Here is a 20,572-nt window from a genome sequence, read left to right on the forward strand (position 1 = left end):
TCCTGGCGCGGCGACCTCATCAGGCGCGGCAGGTCGATAGGTCGATACCACGTGCCCCGGCACCGCGCCAACGCCGCGCCAACGCCGCGCCAACCACGCCGCAGACAAGAGGCTCGAGGGCTCTGCTTGCCTGCCGCCTGAATCCAAAGGATCTTTTCGACGCTCCATCTCCCTCGCACCCCGCATCCCTTACGGGGCGTCCCATGAGCGCGAGAGAGACAGAGCGACGACTGGCTGCCTGCATGGCTCTGCCGCAAAGCCACAGCCGCACTCACCTGCAGGTGGCCCTTGCTGTTCTTGCCGCTGTAGTCCGAGTCCTTCTTGTCGATCTTGGCGTTGTTGACGAACACGTCCTCGTTGTTGAGCATGTCGCGGCGGTGCGTGATCCACAGCGGAGGGCTGCCCTCCATCTGCGAGTACACGATGGGCTGCGTCAGGGACTCCAGCTTCATGGGCTGGTTGGCTGCGGGCGAGAGGGGAATCCGTTAGTCAGAACACAGGCAGCGCAGCGGCGAGGCGGACTATAAGCAGGGCACCACGCGGCGGCTTACTGATGTGGTAGAGCACCAGGCTCTCGTCCTTGTCGCTCCGGGGGAACTGCTGGAAGGCCATGTTGATGGGCGCGAACACGGTGACGGGCCGCAGCATGAGCGTCGAGTTGGCGTACGTGCTGGACGCCAGCCGGATGGAGAACTGCAAACAGAGAGAGAGAGAGGGCCATGGGTTAGCAGTGTCCAACCAGGCCACTCGGAAGGCACTCATGAAGCCCGCTGACCTTGTGGCAGTCTGCCATCTCGCAAAACGGGTACCGCCGCCCCCGCCCCCGCGCGTTCTCTCACACACACGCACACACCCACACACACACAATGATGTCATAAAAGGCCATGGGGCCACTTGGAGTTGGGGGCCGGACGAACGATCCCCGTGGCGCCGGGGCAGGCCGGGGCAGGCCGGGGGGATCCGGGTATCCGCCCCCTCCCGACGAAAAGGGGTACGGCCGGCCGAGCCGAGGGCCGAGGAGAGAGAAGAGGGGAGGGGGGGGGGGTGCTCAGCTGAGTGCAGAGGCGCGTCAGCTGAGCGGGAGGGGGGACGGGGCTTCTGCCCCCCTCTGGGTCGATCGGCAGGGAGCCCCCCCACGCCCCCACCCTCCCACCTGACCTCGACAAGCGGACACGAGCGCTTCCCTCTGGGAGAGAAAGAGGGATGGGAGGGGAGGGGAGGAGGGATTCGCCTGACGACATCGACTCGTAATGAGAGGATAATCGGAGGATCTTACGACAGCGACACCTTCGCAGGCAAAACAGCAGCGCGGCGATACGCTGGCCGACGCCGCCGGTCCTGCGTAAAGCGCAACTCCATCCGGATCGGGAACGAAACCACAGACGGAGTACGGTACAGTCCCAGCAAAAGCAGACCGCATGGCACGCGGCCATCACTTATGCACGAGGGCGCGGAGGTCGTTCACACCGGTTCACACTTCCCCGGCCCGGGGCAGCACGGCAGCACGAGCCGTATCCTGGCGGGCCGCAGAGAGTCCCTCCCCCCGAACATGATCCGGGCGTACGCGATACGCGACGCTCCCTCTGTCGATTCGTCGATTGCACGTCGGGCTGTTCGGCCATGACGTGTCGAACTGCTCCCCCAGCCGCGGCGCCCTTTCCCCCTCACACTCATGGGACGGTCCGTGGGGTGCGAGAGAGACAGGACGACGAAGCGCTGGTCGGAAGAAGCCAGTCCCTGGAAAGCGGTGCCCACCTCACCGCCACCGCTTGCTCGCGACTCGCGACCGGCATGAGGTGTCCGCGGCGCCCTCGCAGTCCCTGCAGCGACCAAACAACGCGTAGCGCGTAGCGTGACTCCCTCTCTCCCTCCCTTCCCACTTCGGCGAAAACGCCCCGTCAGGCCGTCAGGTATCACCATCACCCCTCGCTCGCTCGCCTGGCCGCGCCTGGCCGCCCGCCTCGCCCGCCTCGCGCCGCCGGTTTGGCAGTGGCGGCGACGCCCATGGCAGGTGTGTGCGTGTGTGTGTGTGTGTGTGTGTGTGTGCAAACACGGCGCGCAATGACAGGCCGGGCGAAGGGCCGCACCCCGCGGCTCCAATGCCTCCCCCGCTTTCAGTTTTCCGCGCGCCCTGCGCCCTGCCCTGCGCCATGCCCTGCGCCATGCCCTGCGCCCTGCCCTTTAGTGCCTCTAAAACTGCATTTTACTGCGGATGGGCGGGCGGGTCGCGGTGCCGTCCGCGCCGTGCACGCGCCATGAGTCAGCCTGCACCCCTCCATGCTGATTGCCATTCATGACATTCCTCCCTCCCGCACCGACCGCGCCCCGCGCCGCGCGTCCCGGGGGGCGTGGCGGCGGCGCCGGAAACTCCGGGCCCCGCCAACACGGCCACCACGGCGCACCGCGTCGCCACCGCCGTGCCGCCGTCGGCGAGCTCGGCCGGATGCCGGATGAATTCGGCAGCACCGGGTTCCCAGCAGCCAAGCGACTCCCAAGCCAAGGATCGCCTCGCCGCTCTGTCTCTCTCGCACCCCAACGCCACACACCCCGAGTGCGACGGTGACAGCGCGACGGGACGATCCTTGGGCTCGAGGAGTCCAGCTTTTTCGGCAGCCGCCTCCACGCCGCTCCACGCTCCACGGCGGCTTGGCGTTGGCGGGGATGGTGGCGGGGATGGCGGCGAGCCAGACAGAGAGGGAGGACGAGGCGCCCCGCGCGGGGCCTGCCGTGCCCTTACCCTTGGCGGCGGCATCGATTTTCCGGCGCGGACCCACCCGCCCGGCCGCGGGGCTGCGCGGAGCTGCGCGGGGCTGCGCGGCCCAGCCGGAAGGAGTCGGCTGCAGCGTTGCCGCCATCTCCCTCTCTCTCCCTCTCTCCGCCAGCGCCGCGCCGGGAAAGGGTGCTGCCGCTGAGCTGCGCGCCGCGCCCTCCCCGCCGACGCCAAGCACGCCGCGCTCATGCACGCCCCGCTAATTTCGGGCTCTCCAAAACGGCTCGCCGTCTTACGGGCTTCGGGCAGCTTTGGGCGGCCACCGCCCCCGCGCGCCGGCACCCTTGGAACACCCCCTTGCCACGCCTCGCCACGCCCCGAGACAGAGAACACCGCCGGAGCACCGCCGCGATGTTCAGCAAGTGCTTGTCGGTGCTGGAGGGAGGCGCCAGCCTCGCCCTGCTCGTCGCCAGCAGACTGATTTCGAGAGTCGTTTCCGCCGCTGTCTCTCCCGCACCTTCACGGGACGCCTCACGAGTGCGACAGAGACAGACGGAGGCCTGGTGCCCGTCCGCCGTGTCCGCCACGGCGTCTGCAGCCTGGAGAGGCAGGGCGGCAGGGCGGGGCCGGCGGGCGGGGCTCGCGTTGGGGTGCTAAGTGGCCTGTGAGGGCTGCATGCGGGAAGACGAGATGAAAGAGTAAAGTGGAGGGGAGGGGGTTACCTCCTGATAAAACACGCCTGGCTCTGTGGGCAGCCAGGCGCACCCCCAGCTGCAGGCCAGCTGCCAGCCCCTTGTTGGCCCTGTTCAAGTGGTAACGCGATCCACGGGGATTTCTTGGCAGCTTGGCAGCCCCGCCAAGTCAATTATGCAACATTTCATTCCTTCATTTTCCACCTGGCCGCGGCGCCCCGCCCCCGGCCCCGCCAGGACACACGGAGCAGCGAGCCGACAACGAGGTTCGCGAAACTCAAAACCTCGCCGTATCGGCCGAATCAGCCACACCGCCGCCGGGGTGCCAGTTTCTTTCATAAAGGGGTCCGCGAAAAAAAGGCGCTCCACGTCACCAGACCACACGGCAAGGCTTGGTGATTCACTTTGGGGCGGCCTGCTGGCCTGCTGGCCTGCGCGGCGCCATGCGTGTCGGCCGGCGACTCGGGGGGGATTTCCGAGAGGCGGGAAATTTGATTTCTCCTTTCTCCCCCTTCCGGACTTCTTTCCTTCCCGTCGGACAACACACATTACAGAAAACAACAACTATCGTGCCGGGGGGAGGGGGGCTGGCCCCCAGGCCCCACGCAAGCTGTGCCGCCTGTGCCCCGGCGAGACACGCCGACACGTCGCGCGGCACGCGGTCGAATTAATTGGCAACAAAGTTGGAAACTGTAATGGAAAGAGTATGAAAGTGAGACGCCGCGCCATGTGCTTCGGGCTGCCGGGGGATATTGCGGGCAGGCACGAAGGGGAGACAGACGGACGGACGGACAGACAGACAACGCACCCGTCGTGCCCAACAGCCACAACCCCTGCACTTCTCACCCGTTTTCGCACAGTCGTCGACTCAAATCTGCAAATTTGTCAATTTATGGAGCCCTGGAGGCAACCCAATTCGCACGATAAACAGCCCGGACTGCAAAGCAAGGGTTGGAGCATTGTGGAGGGGGTGAATGCGCATCAGGGACCCATTCGAGGACTGTGCCTGTTTATATGCCCATGTGTGTGTGTGAGTGTGCGCTAGTCTGGTCCTCTGCCAAGTTGGGCCAACATCACCATAGCCTACCCCCTGACCTGGCGCCGCCCGATGCAGTAACAGTGGCCCGCCAACAGCCCCGCCCTGCCGCTGCCAAAGTGATGTGATAGTGTAGGGTACTGCGAGCGAAGTACCAGCCTTTGCCGAGTCGATGCTGGCTCGAGGAGTACGGCGCGCCGGCTTTGCGAGCGAAGAACCTCCAAACATCCGTCCACCCGGCGACGGGAAGCAACACCACTGTACACACAAGTCGTCCTCCTCGGCCGGTGCGCCTGCGTCGACCGGGCGGCAACGGCAAACTACAGTGCACTCTGCGGGCGGGCGGGCCGGGCAGCCCTAGGGCCTTAGGGCCGTGGAGCGGTGTTTACGAAAATTCCCGGGCCCGTGAAATGGCAGCACCATCTGCGGTACAGCCCGGTACAGCCCCTACAGTGCCTAACAGCCTCTCGGTGCCGCCGCCGCCCTGCCGCCGCCCTTCTAATAGCACCTCGCCGGCGCACTCGACCGCCAGCCCCCGAACAAAGCTTTCGTCGCCCCGTCTCTCTCGCACCCCTGCCGGCCGCCCCGAGGGTGCGAGAGAGACGGAGAGCGCACTGTTCGGAATGAGTGGTGCGCGCCGCGGGAATATTCCGGCGCACTTGACTCGGGGCAGGTCGGCCGTCTAGTCTTCAAATTACGAAAAGGGCCATGCCCCGGCTAGGGGCCGGTGCACCTACAGTGTAGGGGACTAGGGGTGGCTTGGCTGGCACTGCTGGCGGCGCTGGCGCCTCGGAGGGGGAGTGGAGGGTTACGACGCCCTTTGGCTCCACACGGCGGGGCCAGGCCAGGGCAATCTTCGGCTCGAGCCAACGCAAACTTTGAAACGTGCGCGTCGACCTGTCGTCGCCCTGCCCCTGCCCTCCCCTCCCCTCCACCCGCTCGCCGCCGCGGTGTCGGTCGACTCGGCGCGGGCGACGCACACAGACACCGCGACCAGCCTCACTGCGGCGCGGCTTCCCCGCGCGCCGGGAAAAAGGCCGCGAGCGAAAAAAACTGTGACAAAGGGGTGGGGGGGGGGCGGGGGAGACGTAGGGAGATGCGGCAGGAAACTCCAATTGCCATTGTCGGTCAGTCACTCATCCGCCTGCAGGCATTGCCGAGCTGCATTGCCCTCACTCCCACAGCGGCACCACACTCACACAGACACACTGACTGACACGCCCTGGGCCCCGCAGTCGTATGCGCAACCCGCTGCCCTCCATCGTGTGAGTGTGTGTGTGTTTGTGTGTGCGTCCCGTCAACCGCGTGCCTGTCCGGCCCATCCCGTCCCAAGAGAGCGAGAGAGAGCGAGAGCGCGCGCGAGCGTGTGTTGAATAAAGTACAAAATTGGATTTAGTGGTCGGGCGGGGCGGGGCGGGCAGTGTATGCCGGCCGTTAACTCGATCACTGTCGCATTACGTAACGAGGGTGGACGTCCCGCCCAATCCGCAGAGCAAAACGCGGAGCAAAGCGCCCCCACTGCCAAAACAACAACAAGACGGCGCAGCAACAAAAACAGACACCATCTCTCTGGTCCACAGGCGTAAAGCTCGTTGGCTGTGGCCGGGCCGGGCGGCCGATGCGGGCTGGGCAAGGCCCTGGCCGGCCCTGCCCATGGCTGCCCATGGCTGCCCATGGCCGTGGGCCGCGATGGACGGACGGACGGGTGTTTGAAATCTCGTCAGCGTGAATAACGGCACCTCGGCAAGGGCAGGGCCAGCGGGCCAGCGGGCCAGCGCACTGATCCCGAGAGTCGTGTTCGTCGCTCTGCCTCTCTCGCACTCGTAGGGCGGCCCGCTTAGGCGCGAGAGAGACAGGAAAACGACTTTCCGGAATCAGTCTGCAGCAGGGAAGGGCCGGTGCTGCTTCCTGCACTTCATCAAGGCGTGGCGGCGCGGCGCCCCCAATTCCCCTCTAAATCTTCCATGAGCCCCAAACAGCCCGGAATGCTGGGCGCTCTGGCCGTCCCGGCCGCCCCCGCTGGGGACCCTCCGTACTCAGTGCAGGTTTATCCAAAGTCAAAAGGAAAACAACAACAGCCCCACGCGCGCCATCACTCGTCGCGTTCCGTTTTTCTTGTTCGGACACGCGAGGGCGGGCCGCGGGGCCGCGGGGCTGCGGGCTCCTCGAGGAAGCAATGAGCCTTACACTGGCCAGATAAACCAGCCACTGTACCGGCCTCCCCTCCCTCCCTCTCTTGCCCTTGAATGAGAATAAAACAAACGGGGGTGGGTCGCTGGCGTCGCTAGCGGCTCGCAACAGCGATCAAGAGCGATTATGAAGCGCGGGATTCATTACTGTGTCCCTCTCCTGTGATTTTAGCCGAGGAAGTGCTCTCCGGGGTCGTTAGTGTCCATTTTTATAGGGCCGTGAGAGGCGGGCCGCGTGCGGGGCGGGGCGGGGCGGGGCAGGCGGGGGTGGTATGTCGCGGGCCTCGTAAAACACCCCCTCTCGCGGTGGCGCTCTCTCCGACTAAAATCCACCCCGCCAGCGCCGCCAGGCAGAGCAGGCAGCGGGCAAGGGCCGGCGGGAATATAATGGACTAACTGGCCTTGCCAGACCACAGCGCGACCGCAGCCCTACAGCCACGCCACTGGCAAACACAGCAGCAGAGACGGCCGAGCCGTTCATCCATTGCCATGCGTCGCGTCGCGACGTCCCAGGGCGTCCCTGGACGAGTCCCTGGACGTCCCCGACGAGCCGTCTAGAGTTTCAAAGCGCCGTTTGTCCGGCCATTCGCCAGTCCATTCGGCCGCTACAAAATTACCACATCAGAACGGGGCGACCAACCTGGGGGACATGGACGCGAAACAAGAAGAGCGAAGTCAATTCCACTCCCAGCCCGCGGCCGAGTCCGACCCGGACGACCCGTCCCAACCGCAGGATGGCCGACGCTCCCTTCGGCCGTGCGGGCGCCGTGCCGGTCGACGTCCATGCTGAGGACGCGGAGCGCCGGGCCCGCCGGGCTCGGTTACACAAGCAATGACCCCGAAGGAGTGGAGCGGGGGCGCAGGCCGAGGGGGAGGGCTGAGCTGATGAATAGCCTTGTTACTCCCAGCCAAGGTGCCCCGCACTGTAAACCCCAAATGCCGCGCGGGCCGCACTGCGGTCTGTCCACGGCGAGGTCCTCGACGCCACGCGACACGGACGGCTCGGCCAACCCTTCGGGAAACAATCCGAAGCGCGCAAGCAGGCCGCCGGGGCAGGCCAACGCCCCGAACTATCGCAGAACGCTGTGCTCCTCCTCGAGGCCACGGCCGCGACGACAAGCGCCTGCCTGGCGTTCCAGCTCGAGGAGTTCGAGCTTCGCGCCGAGCCCGCCGCCGACGCCGCACGTCGACGTCGAGCTCTTTCTCACTCTCCGCCTTTTCTATCGGGGAATTGAAAATGCGTGTCGCGGTGGGATGAGGGGCCGTGTAGTCTGCCGGCCCGGCTCCGCCACCGCGAGCCCCTCGGGGTCTGCCACGCCCGGCCCGCCCCACCACGCCCCGCCCCGCCCCACCACGCCCCGCCGGCCGCGCCCCGCGGGCTGGCGGGAACCCCAAGGGATATGTGGAGATGGAGGAGGGCGTGGGGGCTGTGACGGAATGGGGATCGACCGGCCAGCGTGCAGGGCCAGGACGGGGACGGCGAGGGGCGGCGGTTTAATGGCCAGTGCAGGGCGCCCTGCCTCCCTGCCGGCCAGCGGCGCCATCGGCCCCAAACCCTGCCCACCCTCTTTTCAATCCTGCCGTGGACCCAGCTTCTTTGGCCCGGGCGCCACGGCGGCCTCCCTCATCTGCCCGACGACCGACGAGCAGGTGCCGGATGGATCGGGTCCGCCTTTGGGGCCCGCCGCCCCTCCCGGCCTCCCCGGCGACGTGACGTGCATGGCGGCGCTGTCGGCGACGGGGCTCGGCGGGGCGGGGGTGGCTCGCTCCGCCGCTCCACGCTCCGCCCCGACTGACTGGATAACAGCACTGCATCGAACATGAGAAGGGAAGGGGCCGTGGCATGGAGCAGGCCAAGCAGGCCGATCCGACAGCGTACTGCATTGCAGCCCCGCCGCCACGCCCCTCCTCGCGTGCCGCCGTGCCGCCGCGCAGCGGTCGCGGTTCAGACTCATCCGCGGTGTGGGCACTGCTACTGCTGCAAGGAACGCGAAGACTGCCGACAAGAAACAAACAAGGCCAGGCACTGCAAGGGCAGCAGCCAGGCCAATCTGGGACCAAACGGCCTCATTTACCCCCGGAGCCGGCCGCCGCCCGGGGCGGGCGGGGCAGGCCTGGCAGACCCAGACGACGCACCCCACCGGGAAACCTCCCCCATCCGTCGCCCGCAGCGCTGCTGCCCCCGGTCTCCGGCGTGGCGCCGCATCAGGCTGCCGGCGTGGCTGTCGCCGAGGTGACAGGCTCCGCGGCGCCGTCCCCGCAGTCCTCACCCCGCCCGCGCCGCGCTGGGGCTGTGACGCGGGTAGCAACCGTGAGGCGCCGGCAGGGTCGCCAGCACAGCCAAGGTCCAGCGAAAGGGCTTTCCAGTGTGGGGGTGGGGGTGAAGGGCTTGCTGGAACTTGCTGGAGCGGGCGCTCCCTCTCGCTGTCCGCCGCTGTCTGTTTGTCCACGTCAAGAGTGGCCGCCCAACACGGCCCGGCGACAAAAACGCAGAGTGGTATATATTGGCGAGCTGTCTACCCCACGCTCTCTCCCTCTCTGCCTGCAGCCAGCCGGGGCCGGCGACGTCGCCACCCTCCGTCAGCCCGTGACGTCCGGCGACTACGGCCCCACAGTGTGGACCCCACGGCCTCGACGGCCCCACACCGCTCGTAATTAGCCGCCGATCCCTTCCCAAACTTGCAGTGCCCCTCCCCTCCCCTCCCTCGGCCCGGAGCGGGCGGCGCCAGCCAGCGCCAGCCTGCGCCAGCCCGGCCGAGTAGCACCCTCCACCGGCGCCTGCCCGGACGGCCGGGACGGCCCGGACCCAGGTTCGCTGCCAGGTTCCTCGTACCCGCGGCGGCCTTCCAGGGTCTTCCAGGACCTTACGGGCGCGCGGTCCTCGCGGACGGCGCGTCCTGGTGGCGCCCGACGTGGCGGCGCCGCCACGACCCACTTCCACCCCACCTAGGCCGCCATGCCGCCGGGCCGCCCGGAGAGTAGCTTCCTCCCCCGCGCACCCTGCACCCCGAGCCCCGGCACGCCAGTCAGTCCGGATAGAAGCGGTTCTGCCGGCGGGGCTAGCTTGCGAGGGCCGCCTCCTAGACCGCTGCATATCGCGATGCCAGACAGAGGCAGTGGGGCATTGGCCCGGGGCCGAGAGACTGCCGGCGCGACTGCGCGACCCAGTTGCTGCACGGGGTTGTCGTCTGGGCTGGGCCACCCCGCCGGCCGCCCCAACCTACCATTACCGTCCCTTACATCGAGCAACAAGACGAGTGGGTCGCCTCGCCGGCGTGGTGGCTCTGGCCGCGGCCGGTCCCGTCACGCGTCGCGCGGTCGCAGTCACGCACACGAAACGCGCGGACCACCTGGCGCTGCACGCACACGCACTCGGGGACGACGCCGAGGCTCTGATTCGCACCCCGCGCCTCGGCTGACAGGCGGCCAGGCAGGCAGGCAGCCAGCCTGTGATTGATTATCCGCAGCAGCGCGCACTCCAAACTCCGAGCATCCAACCCTTGCGACCGTCATTACATCATTACATTACAAGCAGCGCGACACGGCAAGCACTCTCGCGGCCTCGCGGCCTTTGGCTACGCCACTTGAGGTTGAGGCGGCCTAGCCTGGCGGTGCAGCAGCCGGCCAGCCAGCCTGCAGCCAGCCGACCGCACGGCGCACCGCACCCTCCCTTACCACAACAAACACACGTTCACGTTTCCCCCTCGGCTCCCTCGGCGCCCTCCCTCCCCCACACCACCCTCGCCCTGCCCGCCCTGCCGAATCGTGTCCGCGGATCGATATTCATTCATGAAGGTCCGTTATCGACAATCGCAGCACGCTGGCTGCACCGCTACCGCTGCAGCTCTGCAGCGTGGAGCCGCCACGGCGGAGGCGCGGGTTCGAATCCCCGCCGGTGAGCGGACAGGGGGATTAGTTATCGTCCGACGCGTGCCGCCGTTCCCGCCGTTCGTCACGCAACCCCGCGCGGCCCCGCGGCCCGCGTATAAACTAAAACGCGAGCGACGTAAAGTACTCCTTGATGTCTCCCAAGCCGAGCGCACTTACGGCCCGTAATTGGAGGAGCACACACACACTCACGCACACAGCCGAGCGCTGTCGTTTACCTGTGTCGTGGGGCGCCCCAGCTGCGTAAAACGCAAAGCGGATGGGAACCGGGAGGCAGTAAAGAGTGAAGAAAGGCTGACGTTCGGCGGCAATTCGGGTTGGGCGCGCGGTGGACTGATGACGCCGATGACGCGATTCCGGTCATGGAAGAAAGGAGGCGATCAAGGCCGGCCGGCCGCGTCATCGCAGAAACACGCCAAGGTCGGCGCGGCCACGCCCACCTTCCGGAGTCCGACGAAAGGCCGCGCCTCCGGTGGGATTCGAACCCTCGCCCCGGCCGTTTGATGGCCAATGACGGCACGGCCGTTCCTGACCCGGCCGGCCGGCCGGCGTGACGCATCTGCCGGGCGCCCAAGTGACCCTGACCCTTCAAATGGACATGACTACCCACTTGGTGACCTCCTGCAGCATGCGGGCTGCACCGCGCTGCAGGCCTCATCTCAACCGACTTAGGCCCCGGCGTACCCCTGCGGCGTCTCCTGCGGCGGCACTCGCACGGTGCCGGGCACGACGGCGACCCCTGGACGACGCCGACGTCGCCGCCACCCCCGCGATGCGTCGCCAGAGTGCACCCGCCCCGCTAGCGTGCAGCGTGCGGCCAAAGGGGTGGGGGCGGCAGTACGGCGCGTATAAATTTCCAATGACAGAGGGTGGGAGTCGTCGCGCTGGGGACGGCCGGGTCCGCGTCCGCGCCCAGTGAAATAGTAGTGAAATGGAGGCGGGCGAGGGCGAGCCGGGCGAGGCGTACCAACCCCGAAATGTCATCATCCGGGCCCGTGACGACGCGACGCGACGCGGTGACGTCGCCTCAAATTGCTTCAAATTCCGAGCGCACGTCGCCCTGTCGCCCTCGCGGATTACTGCCCCCGTGGGAACGTCAACGTCGCCGGCCGGCCGGCCTCCTGGTTCTAATTCCCCCTCCCCTCCCCCGCCCGACTGTCATCCACCGCACCTTTTCATTACCGCCCAGGCAGGCAGGCAGGCAGGCCCTAACGAACGCACTCGGCAATCATGACGTAATGAATGACTAACTCGTCCATTTCGCTCAGCGCGTCGCAGCGCGTGGCCGCCACGACCACCACGCCGCTCGACGCTTCCAGGAACAAGTGGGCGGCTGGACGTGGCTGGACCGGGCGGGACGCGGCGGACAGCGGCCATCGGCCCCAGAGGGGAGGGGAGGGGGGCCAGGACCACGGCGTCGGTCAGACAGGAAGCCTCGAGGACGACGCCGAGCATGCGGGCACGACGGGGAGGTCCACGAGCGCAGCGTCCACCACACTGGGCACTAGGCCGAACGAAACGAACCGAGGCGCCGCCGCCGCCACCGCTGTCGTGTGCACTGCCAGCCTCGCCAGCCGGCATGTCGATGGTCGATGTCCCCACGTGCAGCGCGCTTGGCATTGCTTGGCATGCAGACGGCCCTTAGTCCTCTAACCCCGGAATGCCGCGCCGCCGCGTCCCACAGGACTCGATCCTCGTCCTCCCCCACGCCCTACATGGCCGCGCCGAGGACTAACGACGGCGCAGAGGACATCCATAACCGAACTGCTTCCAGGCATGCATGCGTGTCCCTGTAGGGCTTCGCGCTCCAATGGCCCCGCACCGCTGCGGCCCCCTCCCTTCCCTCGAGAGCTTCCAAAGGATTATGCGCCTGCTCGGTGCCTTCGGCGGGTGCGTCACCTGTCTCCCGCCAATGCCACTTCATGGGGTTCGAAGCCCATACGGAGTACGGACCGGGGTTCAAACACCCGGCGCGCCGCGCACTTGCGTCTTTTGTTTTCGTTTTTCAGTCGGACTCGCCGGAAGTACGGCCGGCCGGCCACCTTGTCCCTGCAGTCCCTGCAGCACTCTACTCGCCGTCTCCACGCGCGCGGCTTGCACACGCACACACACACACACACACACACACGCACGCACACGCGCGCCTCCGCGTGCCAGACACGCGACACGCGTGCTGCGGGGCCATAAGACGAGACACACCGCCACGATGTGCCCCGCGCGGCGCGGACGGCGCAGCGCGCAGCCATGGCGGCGTTCCTCGACGCGACGCCGAATTACTCGAAAAATGAAGGCAGGCGGAGAGACATGGGGGAGGGGGAGGGGGGTCGCGTCGCCATGGCGTCGCTCTGCGTCGCTCTGCGTGCGGACGGGTAATTCCATTTAAAGCGTTTTAAGTGCGTTAGGGTTAGGCCGGGACGAAGCATCGACCAAACGTCTCACTCAAAAGCGGCGCGGCGCTCGTGTGCCACCACACTGCGCCGTGGTGGTATTGCACCACTCCGCAAAACAAAAACGGAATATGAAAAACGAAAAGATTGCAGGGTTGGCGCGCTTTTACTGTCCCCACGTCCCGGGGTGCAATTATGGACATGGGCTGCAGGCGTGGCAGGCTGCAGACGCCACCATGCCGATGACGACCGCCACGCACGCCAAGGTGTCCGTCAACGCGCCGGTCGCGCCGGCAGCAACCACAGCCCCGCGACGACGCGGTCCGCTCCGTTTCCGACAGAAGCGCCACATCACAGCAGCGAATCACCACCGGCCGCGCCGTCGACGCCGAGGTCGGAGCCACCGCCACCGCGGCCCGGCGGCGGTCGACGGCCAGGTGCACAGTCACGGCGCGGGCCGCGGGGCCAAGCCGCGCACAACGGAAGCCCGGCGCGATTCGCTACAGTGGTACCCCTTCCCTTTCCCCCGCCCCCCGCTCCGGCAAGATCGAGAAATGATGCGTGAGCTGTGATGGAGTCCTAGTCGCGCCGGGCTGCTTGCCGCGCTGCTTGCCGCGCTGCTTGGAGGCGTGCGCGTCGGGATCACGCACCGCGGCGGTGTCGCTGCCCCCGGGGCCGTGCCGTGCTGGCCACAATAAGGGGGGACACGTGGGGATTGGCCGCCTGCAGCCTCGGTTTTCATCGCCCTGTCTCTCTCGCACCTACACGAGACGCTCCATGAGTGCGAGAGAGACAGGGCGACGAAAACGACTCTCGGAATCAGTGTGCTGGCGTCGCCGCGGCGGCAGAAGCACCTTGTTTTCTCGTGGGAAGTTGGGAAGCGTCCACTGCTGGCGGCTGGTTGCAGCAGCGAGTGCAGCGACAAGCCGCATTGTCCAGGGGAGTCCGGGGGACCCGGGACGGGACCCGCCTCGTAATAAATGATGAATTCCGCGACGTGCAGTGCAGGTCCACCCTCCGCGCAGCGCAGCGCATTGAACCAGTTCCGTTTTTATTGTCGCCGGGCTGCATGACACACTGCATGGCCCGGCATGGCCCCACTCGCCACACCAACACACGCATTCTGGTCTCACAGCTCCCCTCGCCGCCGCCGCGGCCTCGCCGTCCGGCAGGCAGTCCGCGTCGTCTCGGACCGCGTCGCCGCGTCGCCGCGGACGTCCCGCACCACCACCACGACGACGGCGGCGGCGGCGTCCCCTCCTCAAATACGCATTTATTTTAATTTCGGGGTAGGTCGTGAATCAGGGCTCCTCATGACGACGACGCGGCGCGACGCGGGGAAAAATGGGTGAGCGGGACGGAGAGCTCTGTGCTGCTGCTGCGGTCAGAATATGGACTGGACGAGGAACATGTGTACTTTACGGAAATTTATGTGCGCCGAAAAAAGAGATTCAAGCGAACGGGACGGTGGCTTGGTCCGCGACCGAGACCCCCGGTGGTGCTGTACAGTAGAAGCTCCACTGCGACCCGGACTAGAGTTTTATTGCACGAGGCACTAATCCCCATGTCCGCGTCCCCTCCGCTCACAGCGAGCGCGGCTAAGCACAGCGCACCCTTGAGGTGAGAGAGCACCACTCTAAACTGCCGGCAGACGAGACGAATCGAAAGGCCCCGACTCCTCCTCGCGCTGCAAACACACACTCACACTCACAACGTTCGCACGCACAAAAACCGAGGCGCGGCGCGTTAACGTCTAACAGAGCCATAAAAGCGCGCGGCTCGCTGGCGGAAATAAAACCTACAAACAAATCGCATAAAAAGGGGGAGGGGGCGAGTGGGCCGCGCCAAACCGTGCGCGCCTCGGCCAAGCAGGACAAGCACCCCCTCATCAACGCCACCGTGGCCGGCAGGCCGACGCTAGCCGACGCCCGGCGGTCGTAAGGCACGCTTCACTGACTCCACTGACTGCCGTCCAGCGAACATTCGTCCTGGAACGGCGCGTTGTCCAGCGGGCCCATCTAGCCTCGCTAAAGGCACCCACCCCACCCTGCACTGCTAATTCTGCGCCGGCTCCGCCACAAGGTAGCCAAGTGCCTGGTGCTCTAGGGAGCGTCTCGAGAGCACGCCGCCGACGCGAGGGACGACGCGAGGGCAGCCGGCGGGGTCGGCGGCCGGGTCAGACGCCGCGGGGGTGTCCCTCGTGGAGTCAGCGACCTCCCTGGACCCTCCGGGACCCTCCAAAGCCTCCAGCACGCCACGCCACGGCACGCCTCCGCCACCCCTCCACTCCACTCGTCACCGGTAGGTGTGCGGCGCGGAGCGGCGCTGCTGCGTCCTCCAGGATCGATACTCATGACACACGGCGCGTCCGTCGTCCGTCCGTCCGTCCGTGCAGCGAACGCTCAGCGAATGCAGCCCCCGGAGGCACGGCCGCTGGCCCCTAACCGCACCGTGGGTGTGGGCGAGTCCGCACAGTGTGGGTGCGCGACAGAATGAGAGCCGCAGCTGAAAGGGGCAGAAAGGCTGGGCCCCAGCGGCCCCAGCGGCTCATGGACCCACGGCCCATTTTAATCCCACAATGGAGAACGGGGACGCCAACACAGCCATGAGCTCTGTCTCTGTCCGGGGCTTTATTCTGGCATTCTGGCAGCCCGCCGTCCTTGTCGCTCTATCCGTGGGGCCCGGCCGCGGGGCCCAGCGGCCCAACCCAAGCCCGACCAACCCATGCGGGCGCAGAGCGGCGCAGGGCGGCGCGCAGCGGAGGTGGTCCTTCGTCTTCCCTTCCATGACCTTGGCCAGCAGCAAGCGCCCCGCCGCGCCTCGCGCTTTCGATCCACACCCCAGCCGCTGTGCCGCGCCCGCGCCGCCTGCAGCAGTACGTAATCTCGAACCGCCAGCCCCCGGGGTTCGAATCCCCACCAAGACGCCTTTTCGTTTTCGTCCTGCGCGGTCATCGGCTGGCGTCGCTGGCGTCATCGCTGACGTCATCCGTCCGCGAAGGGCCAATCGGCGCGCCGCATCCATCGCGGGCGGATTAGGGATCAGGGCCCGGATTACAGATTGGCTTACAGCAGCTGCAGCCGCGGGCAGACCGCCACGCCGCCACACCGCGACGACGACCAGGAGGCAGTCAATGGCAAACACGGTGCAGGGCGGCAGCCTGCGGACCCGCGAGTCAACCCGCGACACCCCTCACCCCCCTCCCCTCCCCAAACTCCCCTCCACACCACCACCGGTCCTCTCAATGACTATGAGAGTGTGTGCAGTAGTAGCAGATTTTGTGTGCGTGTGTGTGTGTGAGTGTGCCTCCATGCGTGTGCGTGTGTGTGTATTCGGAGACGCGCGGCCATAAACACAAGTTACGTCATATACGAACTGTATGTGTAATTTTTTTTCAAACACGAGTTTTTCGCCGAGCGCATCACTCATCCCCCATCCCTACCCGCAAACTTTGATGCCGGCTCCCCCTCCCCTCTACCCTCCCCTCTCCTCTCCCCCCTCCCCTCGCCGCGACCCTCCCCCTGCTGGTTGCCTCGGCTGTCAGTTGCTTCGCGGCGACCCTCATCGGGGGAGCGAAAGGAGGAGAGTGAAGAATCAAATTGCCCGAATAAAAAAATGATAAACAATCCCGAATACAAGGGAATTAAAATATTGGTTGTTGGCCCGGCCGACACGGGCGCGGCGGCGTGGCGACGCATCAGCTGTCCTCGCGTGGAATAATAACAGTCATAATACGAGAAATCTGAGGGAGCATAATAAAACGTTTTCGTTTCATTTCATTTTCCAAGGAGGCTTCGTTTCGGAAACCCGACCCGCCATGCAGGCATGCCGGGCATGCGGGGTCCAAGGGGTCCAGATTTGACGCGTCGCCACGCCGCCGCAGTGTGCCAGAAGAACGGTGGGGCCCGTCAAAAACACGGAGGCGTTTCGCTACATGGAATTTGAATCCAACTCGAGTCCTGTTTAGCGACTCTGGACCTCAAAACACGTCTAGAGTTTCGGCCGCCGTCGCCGGTCTTCTGGCCCACTGTGCGCCGCGCCACAGCCATCCGACCAGCTTAGACCGATCCGACTACGCAGACGCTCCGTTGACAGCCGGACCAAAGTCGGTCCAGAGTAACCCCTCCCCAAAAACCCACACACTATAATTCACTCGATCAACGGGCGGCAGCAGCGTTCGCCACACAATGCATCCAGCAGGCGTCCACAACACGTATGAAACACTATACACACTTTTTGGGGCGGGACGGAAAACCTGCGAGGACAAAGGCGAAAACACAACAGCGTCAGTGACAGAGCAGGGCAAGGCAGGGCAGCGAAAAACGAGCAGCTAGACGTCCCCTCTCCCTCCCTTTCCACCCTTCCGTTACCTTGCGTCATCACACCCTCTCCGTCTTGTCGCCAGCCACCCCGCAGCGCCAGCAGCCAGCCAGCAGCCAGCCGGCCGGCTGTCTCTCTCGCACCCCTGCGGAACGCTGCGCAACGCCCCACGAGTGCGACGGAGACAGACGACTGTGCGGAACGAGCCGAGCCTGCAAGTCGTCATAACGCAGCGCTTGCAGTTCGTGCCGCTGCCCGCCCCCAAATCACCTATCCCGGACGTGAGAGGCAAACTCCAGCAGAGAGAGGGAAGACCGGCCAGCCAGGGCCAGCCAGGGCCAGCCCTCGACGAGAGCCACGAAAAGAAGGCGAGGCGGTGAGCGCTGCGAGTGCGTTGCGCGTCACATGATGCACTTCATCTCAATCTCATCGCCATCATGCCGAGTGCGCTCGCGCAGGAAGGAGGCTCAGCGCGTGTGTGTGAGAGAGAGAGAGGGATGGAGAGTGTGTGGTCGGTTGATGCGGGACGCCGTGGCTGACACAAATTCAAAGCCCCCTCCAGGATCGCAGCAGGGCTACAGCCATGGGCATGGCAGGCATGGGCACGCCCAGCGTCATCAACACACTGTGCGACAGTGCAGCGCTCTCTGGACGGCGGCGTCGCGTTGCGGCAGGGCGCGGACAACACGGACTCGCTCTGTCTCCCTCGCACTCGCGCGGCGCGCCCTACGGGTGCGAGAGAGACAGAGCGACAAAGCACTGCAGGCAGGGGCACGACGCGAACGTGACGAAATAAAAGCAGTACGACGACGGGGCCGGGAGAGGAGTGGTGAAGGGCCTCCAGTGGGGAGGGGCAACCAGTATCACATACAGTGGCGGGGAACCGTCATCGGCGAGGCTTCCTCTCCTTGTTCGGCACTTCCCGAGGCGATCACGGCCCACTGCGATACGCACCTGGAACAGAGAGAGACAGGGAGAGTGAGTCGTGTGAACGCATGGCGAATGGGGTAACGGGTCGGCTGGCTACTGTGACGGACGTCCGATCGACCCGGCAATCCGGGTCAGTAATCCGGGACGCGATTTAACTGCAAATCAGACAGCCGGGCGGTGGGAGGCTCGCGAGGCCGCGAGGGGGAGCCGGCCCGCGAGCACGGCATGGGTTTAATTTTCCCATCCAAACTTTCTTTGTGCAGTACCGTGACGCTTGTCAAGTCTCGACGGCAGTCTACTCCGCGGCCACGCGGGGAGGCTCGAGAAAATACAATGTAATGCCCGGCGGCAGGCAGTACACTGACTCCGAGAGTCGTCGCTCTGTCTCTCTCGCACTCATGGGGTGGTCCGTATAGGTGCGAGAGAGACAGCGAGGAAAACGAATCTCAGAATCAAGGCAGGCGGGCAGCCGGCCGGGGTCCGCAACGACTTCTCTAAGTGGACTTGCGCGCACCTTGGCAACATCCCCGCCGCCCCGCCGGCCGGGGGTCCGAGGGACTGGTCGAGGGGGTGCATCGCCCCGCATAATTGGATTAGTTTGGTAAAACAGCGCCCCGGCCGCCCCGGCCGTTTCGGATTCATTCGGCAGAGTGACGGCCGCGCTCTCGGCGCCAGAATTGAAAACAAACACAGAGACGCGCGCCTACACTGGCGTGGCAGGCATGCGCTGTGCGCTGCGACGCAGAGCAGGCGGCGTCAAGTTGAGGCTGACTGCAGCAGGTCGCGGCCAAGGCCGTGCAGTGCGGCGCCATGAAGGCGCAGTCGTTATCGTCGCTCTGTCTCTCTCGCGTCGACAGGCACGCCCCCCGAGTGCGAGAGAGACAGAGCGACGAGGAGTCTGCCCCGCCGAGGAGGCGAGGAGCACAACAAGACGCCCAGCAGGAAGTGGGGGCTCGTGTGGGGCTGCAGGCCCAGAGCACTCGAGATGCCATCCCTCTTAGAGATTAGACGCTCTCTCCCCGGCCAGCCACCCAGCCTCCCCCAGAGCGTCTCGCCCGGCCGACGCGATTGCCACTTGAGGTGCATTTGCCCCGGGCCAGCACACAGAAAAGTGGAAAGTGGAAAAATGGAAAAGACGAGTTGGGTGGGTTCGAACCCGCGCGCTTGGCAACAGCAACAGATGACAGGTGCCGCGGGCAACCCTTCCCTTCCCACTTCCAGTGCAGGGGGCGTTGCCGCGCGTTGCCGCGTCGCCGCGTCGCTGTCGCCACGTCCGCGACGCCTCAATGAACTGGAAAGGCAGCAGGCGAGGCGAGGCGAACGGCTTGACTCGACACTCGACACATGGCACCGCACCGCACCGCGCCCATTTGCCGCCACATTGCAGTTCGAACGCAAACAACCCTCGGGGGAACGGGACGCGCCGCACAATCCCAATCCGAATCCGAATCAGGAGAAGGCCGGGGGCGAGGATGTCGCCCTCGCCTCTCCAGGTGCAACCAGCTACAGCAGCTTCGAGTGGGCCGCGCCAAATGAAGCGTGAAAATGGAGAGCAGCCGAGCAGCCGCAGACTCTCGTCGCTCTGTCTCTCTCGCACTCATGGGGCGTCCCGCAAAGGTGCGAGAGAGACGGAGCGACTCTCGGAGGACGGCTTAGGGAAGCGGATTACACCGCGCTTTCAAATCAAAGCGGCGCGAACCCGCCAAGCCGCGGAGCCCCGCCCCGGCCGACCGGCCGCCGTGACGGATCGGATGGAGGACTCCGGGACACCCCATCCATCTATCCATCCGTCAGCACTCCAAGCACCCCCTTTGGCGGGCGATAGGGCGACACGGAAAAGCCTTATGATGTACCGCCCAATCAGCACACCTGTCGAGCCGCGACGGCCAGGTATATCGCTCAGCGCGTGTAACAAGCCGCGTCCTGATGACGTCATAAAGGACCTAGCGCCACGCGACATGGCTGGAGGGATAAAGGGGGGGGGGGAGGCGCCACCCTTAGCGTGTAACCCCCCTCCCCGAATCGTAAAAACCCCCGCGGCGCACGGCGCGCATGTCAAGAGGTGTCGCGTGTCGCCAACTCGGCAAACGCGGCATTAAAACCTGGAACGACGGGCGTCATATTCGCAAACTTGCTGAGAGGGCTGGGCGGGGCGGGGCAGATAGGACCGAGCAGAGCAATCCGCCGCGCCCCAGCCTCGCAAGGCGTGGCGCGCGAGAGCAGGGATTCCAGAAGAAACAGAGACGCGCAAAAAAATAAATCTCGCTCGCGTATATAATTTTCTTTTTCCTCGTCTCGCGCGCGGCAACGCGGCAACCAACACGCCCTCGCAAACTAACTTGTCGGGGAAAAGTTGCGAGGCGGGTCGGGCAGCAGGGGATGCGCGGTGCGCGGCACGGCGAGGGGGCGGCCTGGGGGCG

At 65.8% G+C, this 20,572-nt stretch overlaps 1 protein-coding gene across 2 annotated transcripts in view; it reads right to left on the bottom strand.

The window, feature by feature from the left end:
• Window positions 1–20,572, bottom strand: part of LOC117649285 (fasciclin-1) — a 46,949-nt gene that overhangs the window by 9,808 nt on the left and 16,569 nt on the right. For both annotated transcript variants that reach the window (XM_034391898.1, XM_034391897.1), the window contains exons 2-3: window positions 552–693; window positions 276–463 (exon numbers count right to left, since the gene is read on the bottom strand). In XM_034391898.1, coding sequence (XP_034247789.1) covers window positions 276–463; window positions 552–693 — 330 coding nt within the window. The remainder of the gene's footprint in view (window positions 1–275; window positions 464–551; window positions 694–20,572) is intronic.

The sequence above is a fragment of the Thrips palmi genome, unplaced genomic scaffold (assembly GCF_012932325.1).
Source record: "Thrips palmi isolate BJ-2018 unplaced genomic scaffold, TpBJ-2018v1 HiC_scaffold_4, whole genome shotgun sequence".
NCBI lineage: Eukaryota > Metazoa > Arthropoda > Insecta > Thysanoptera > Thripidae > Thrips > Thrips palmi.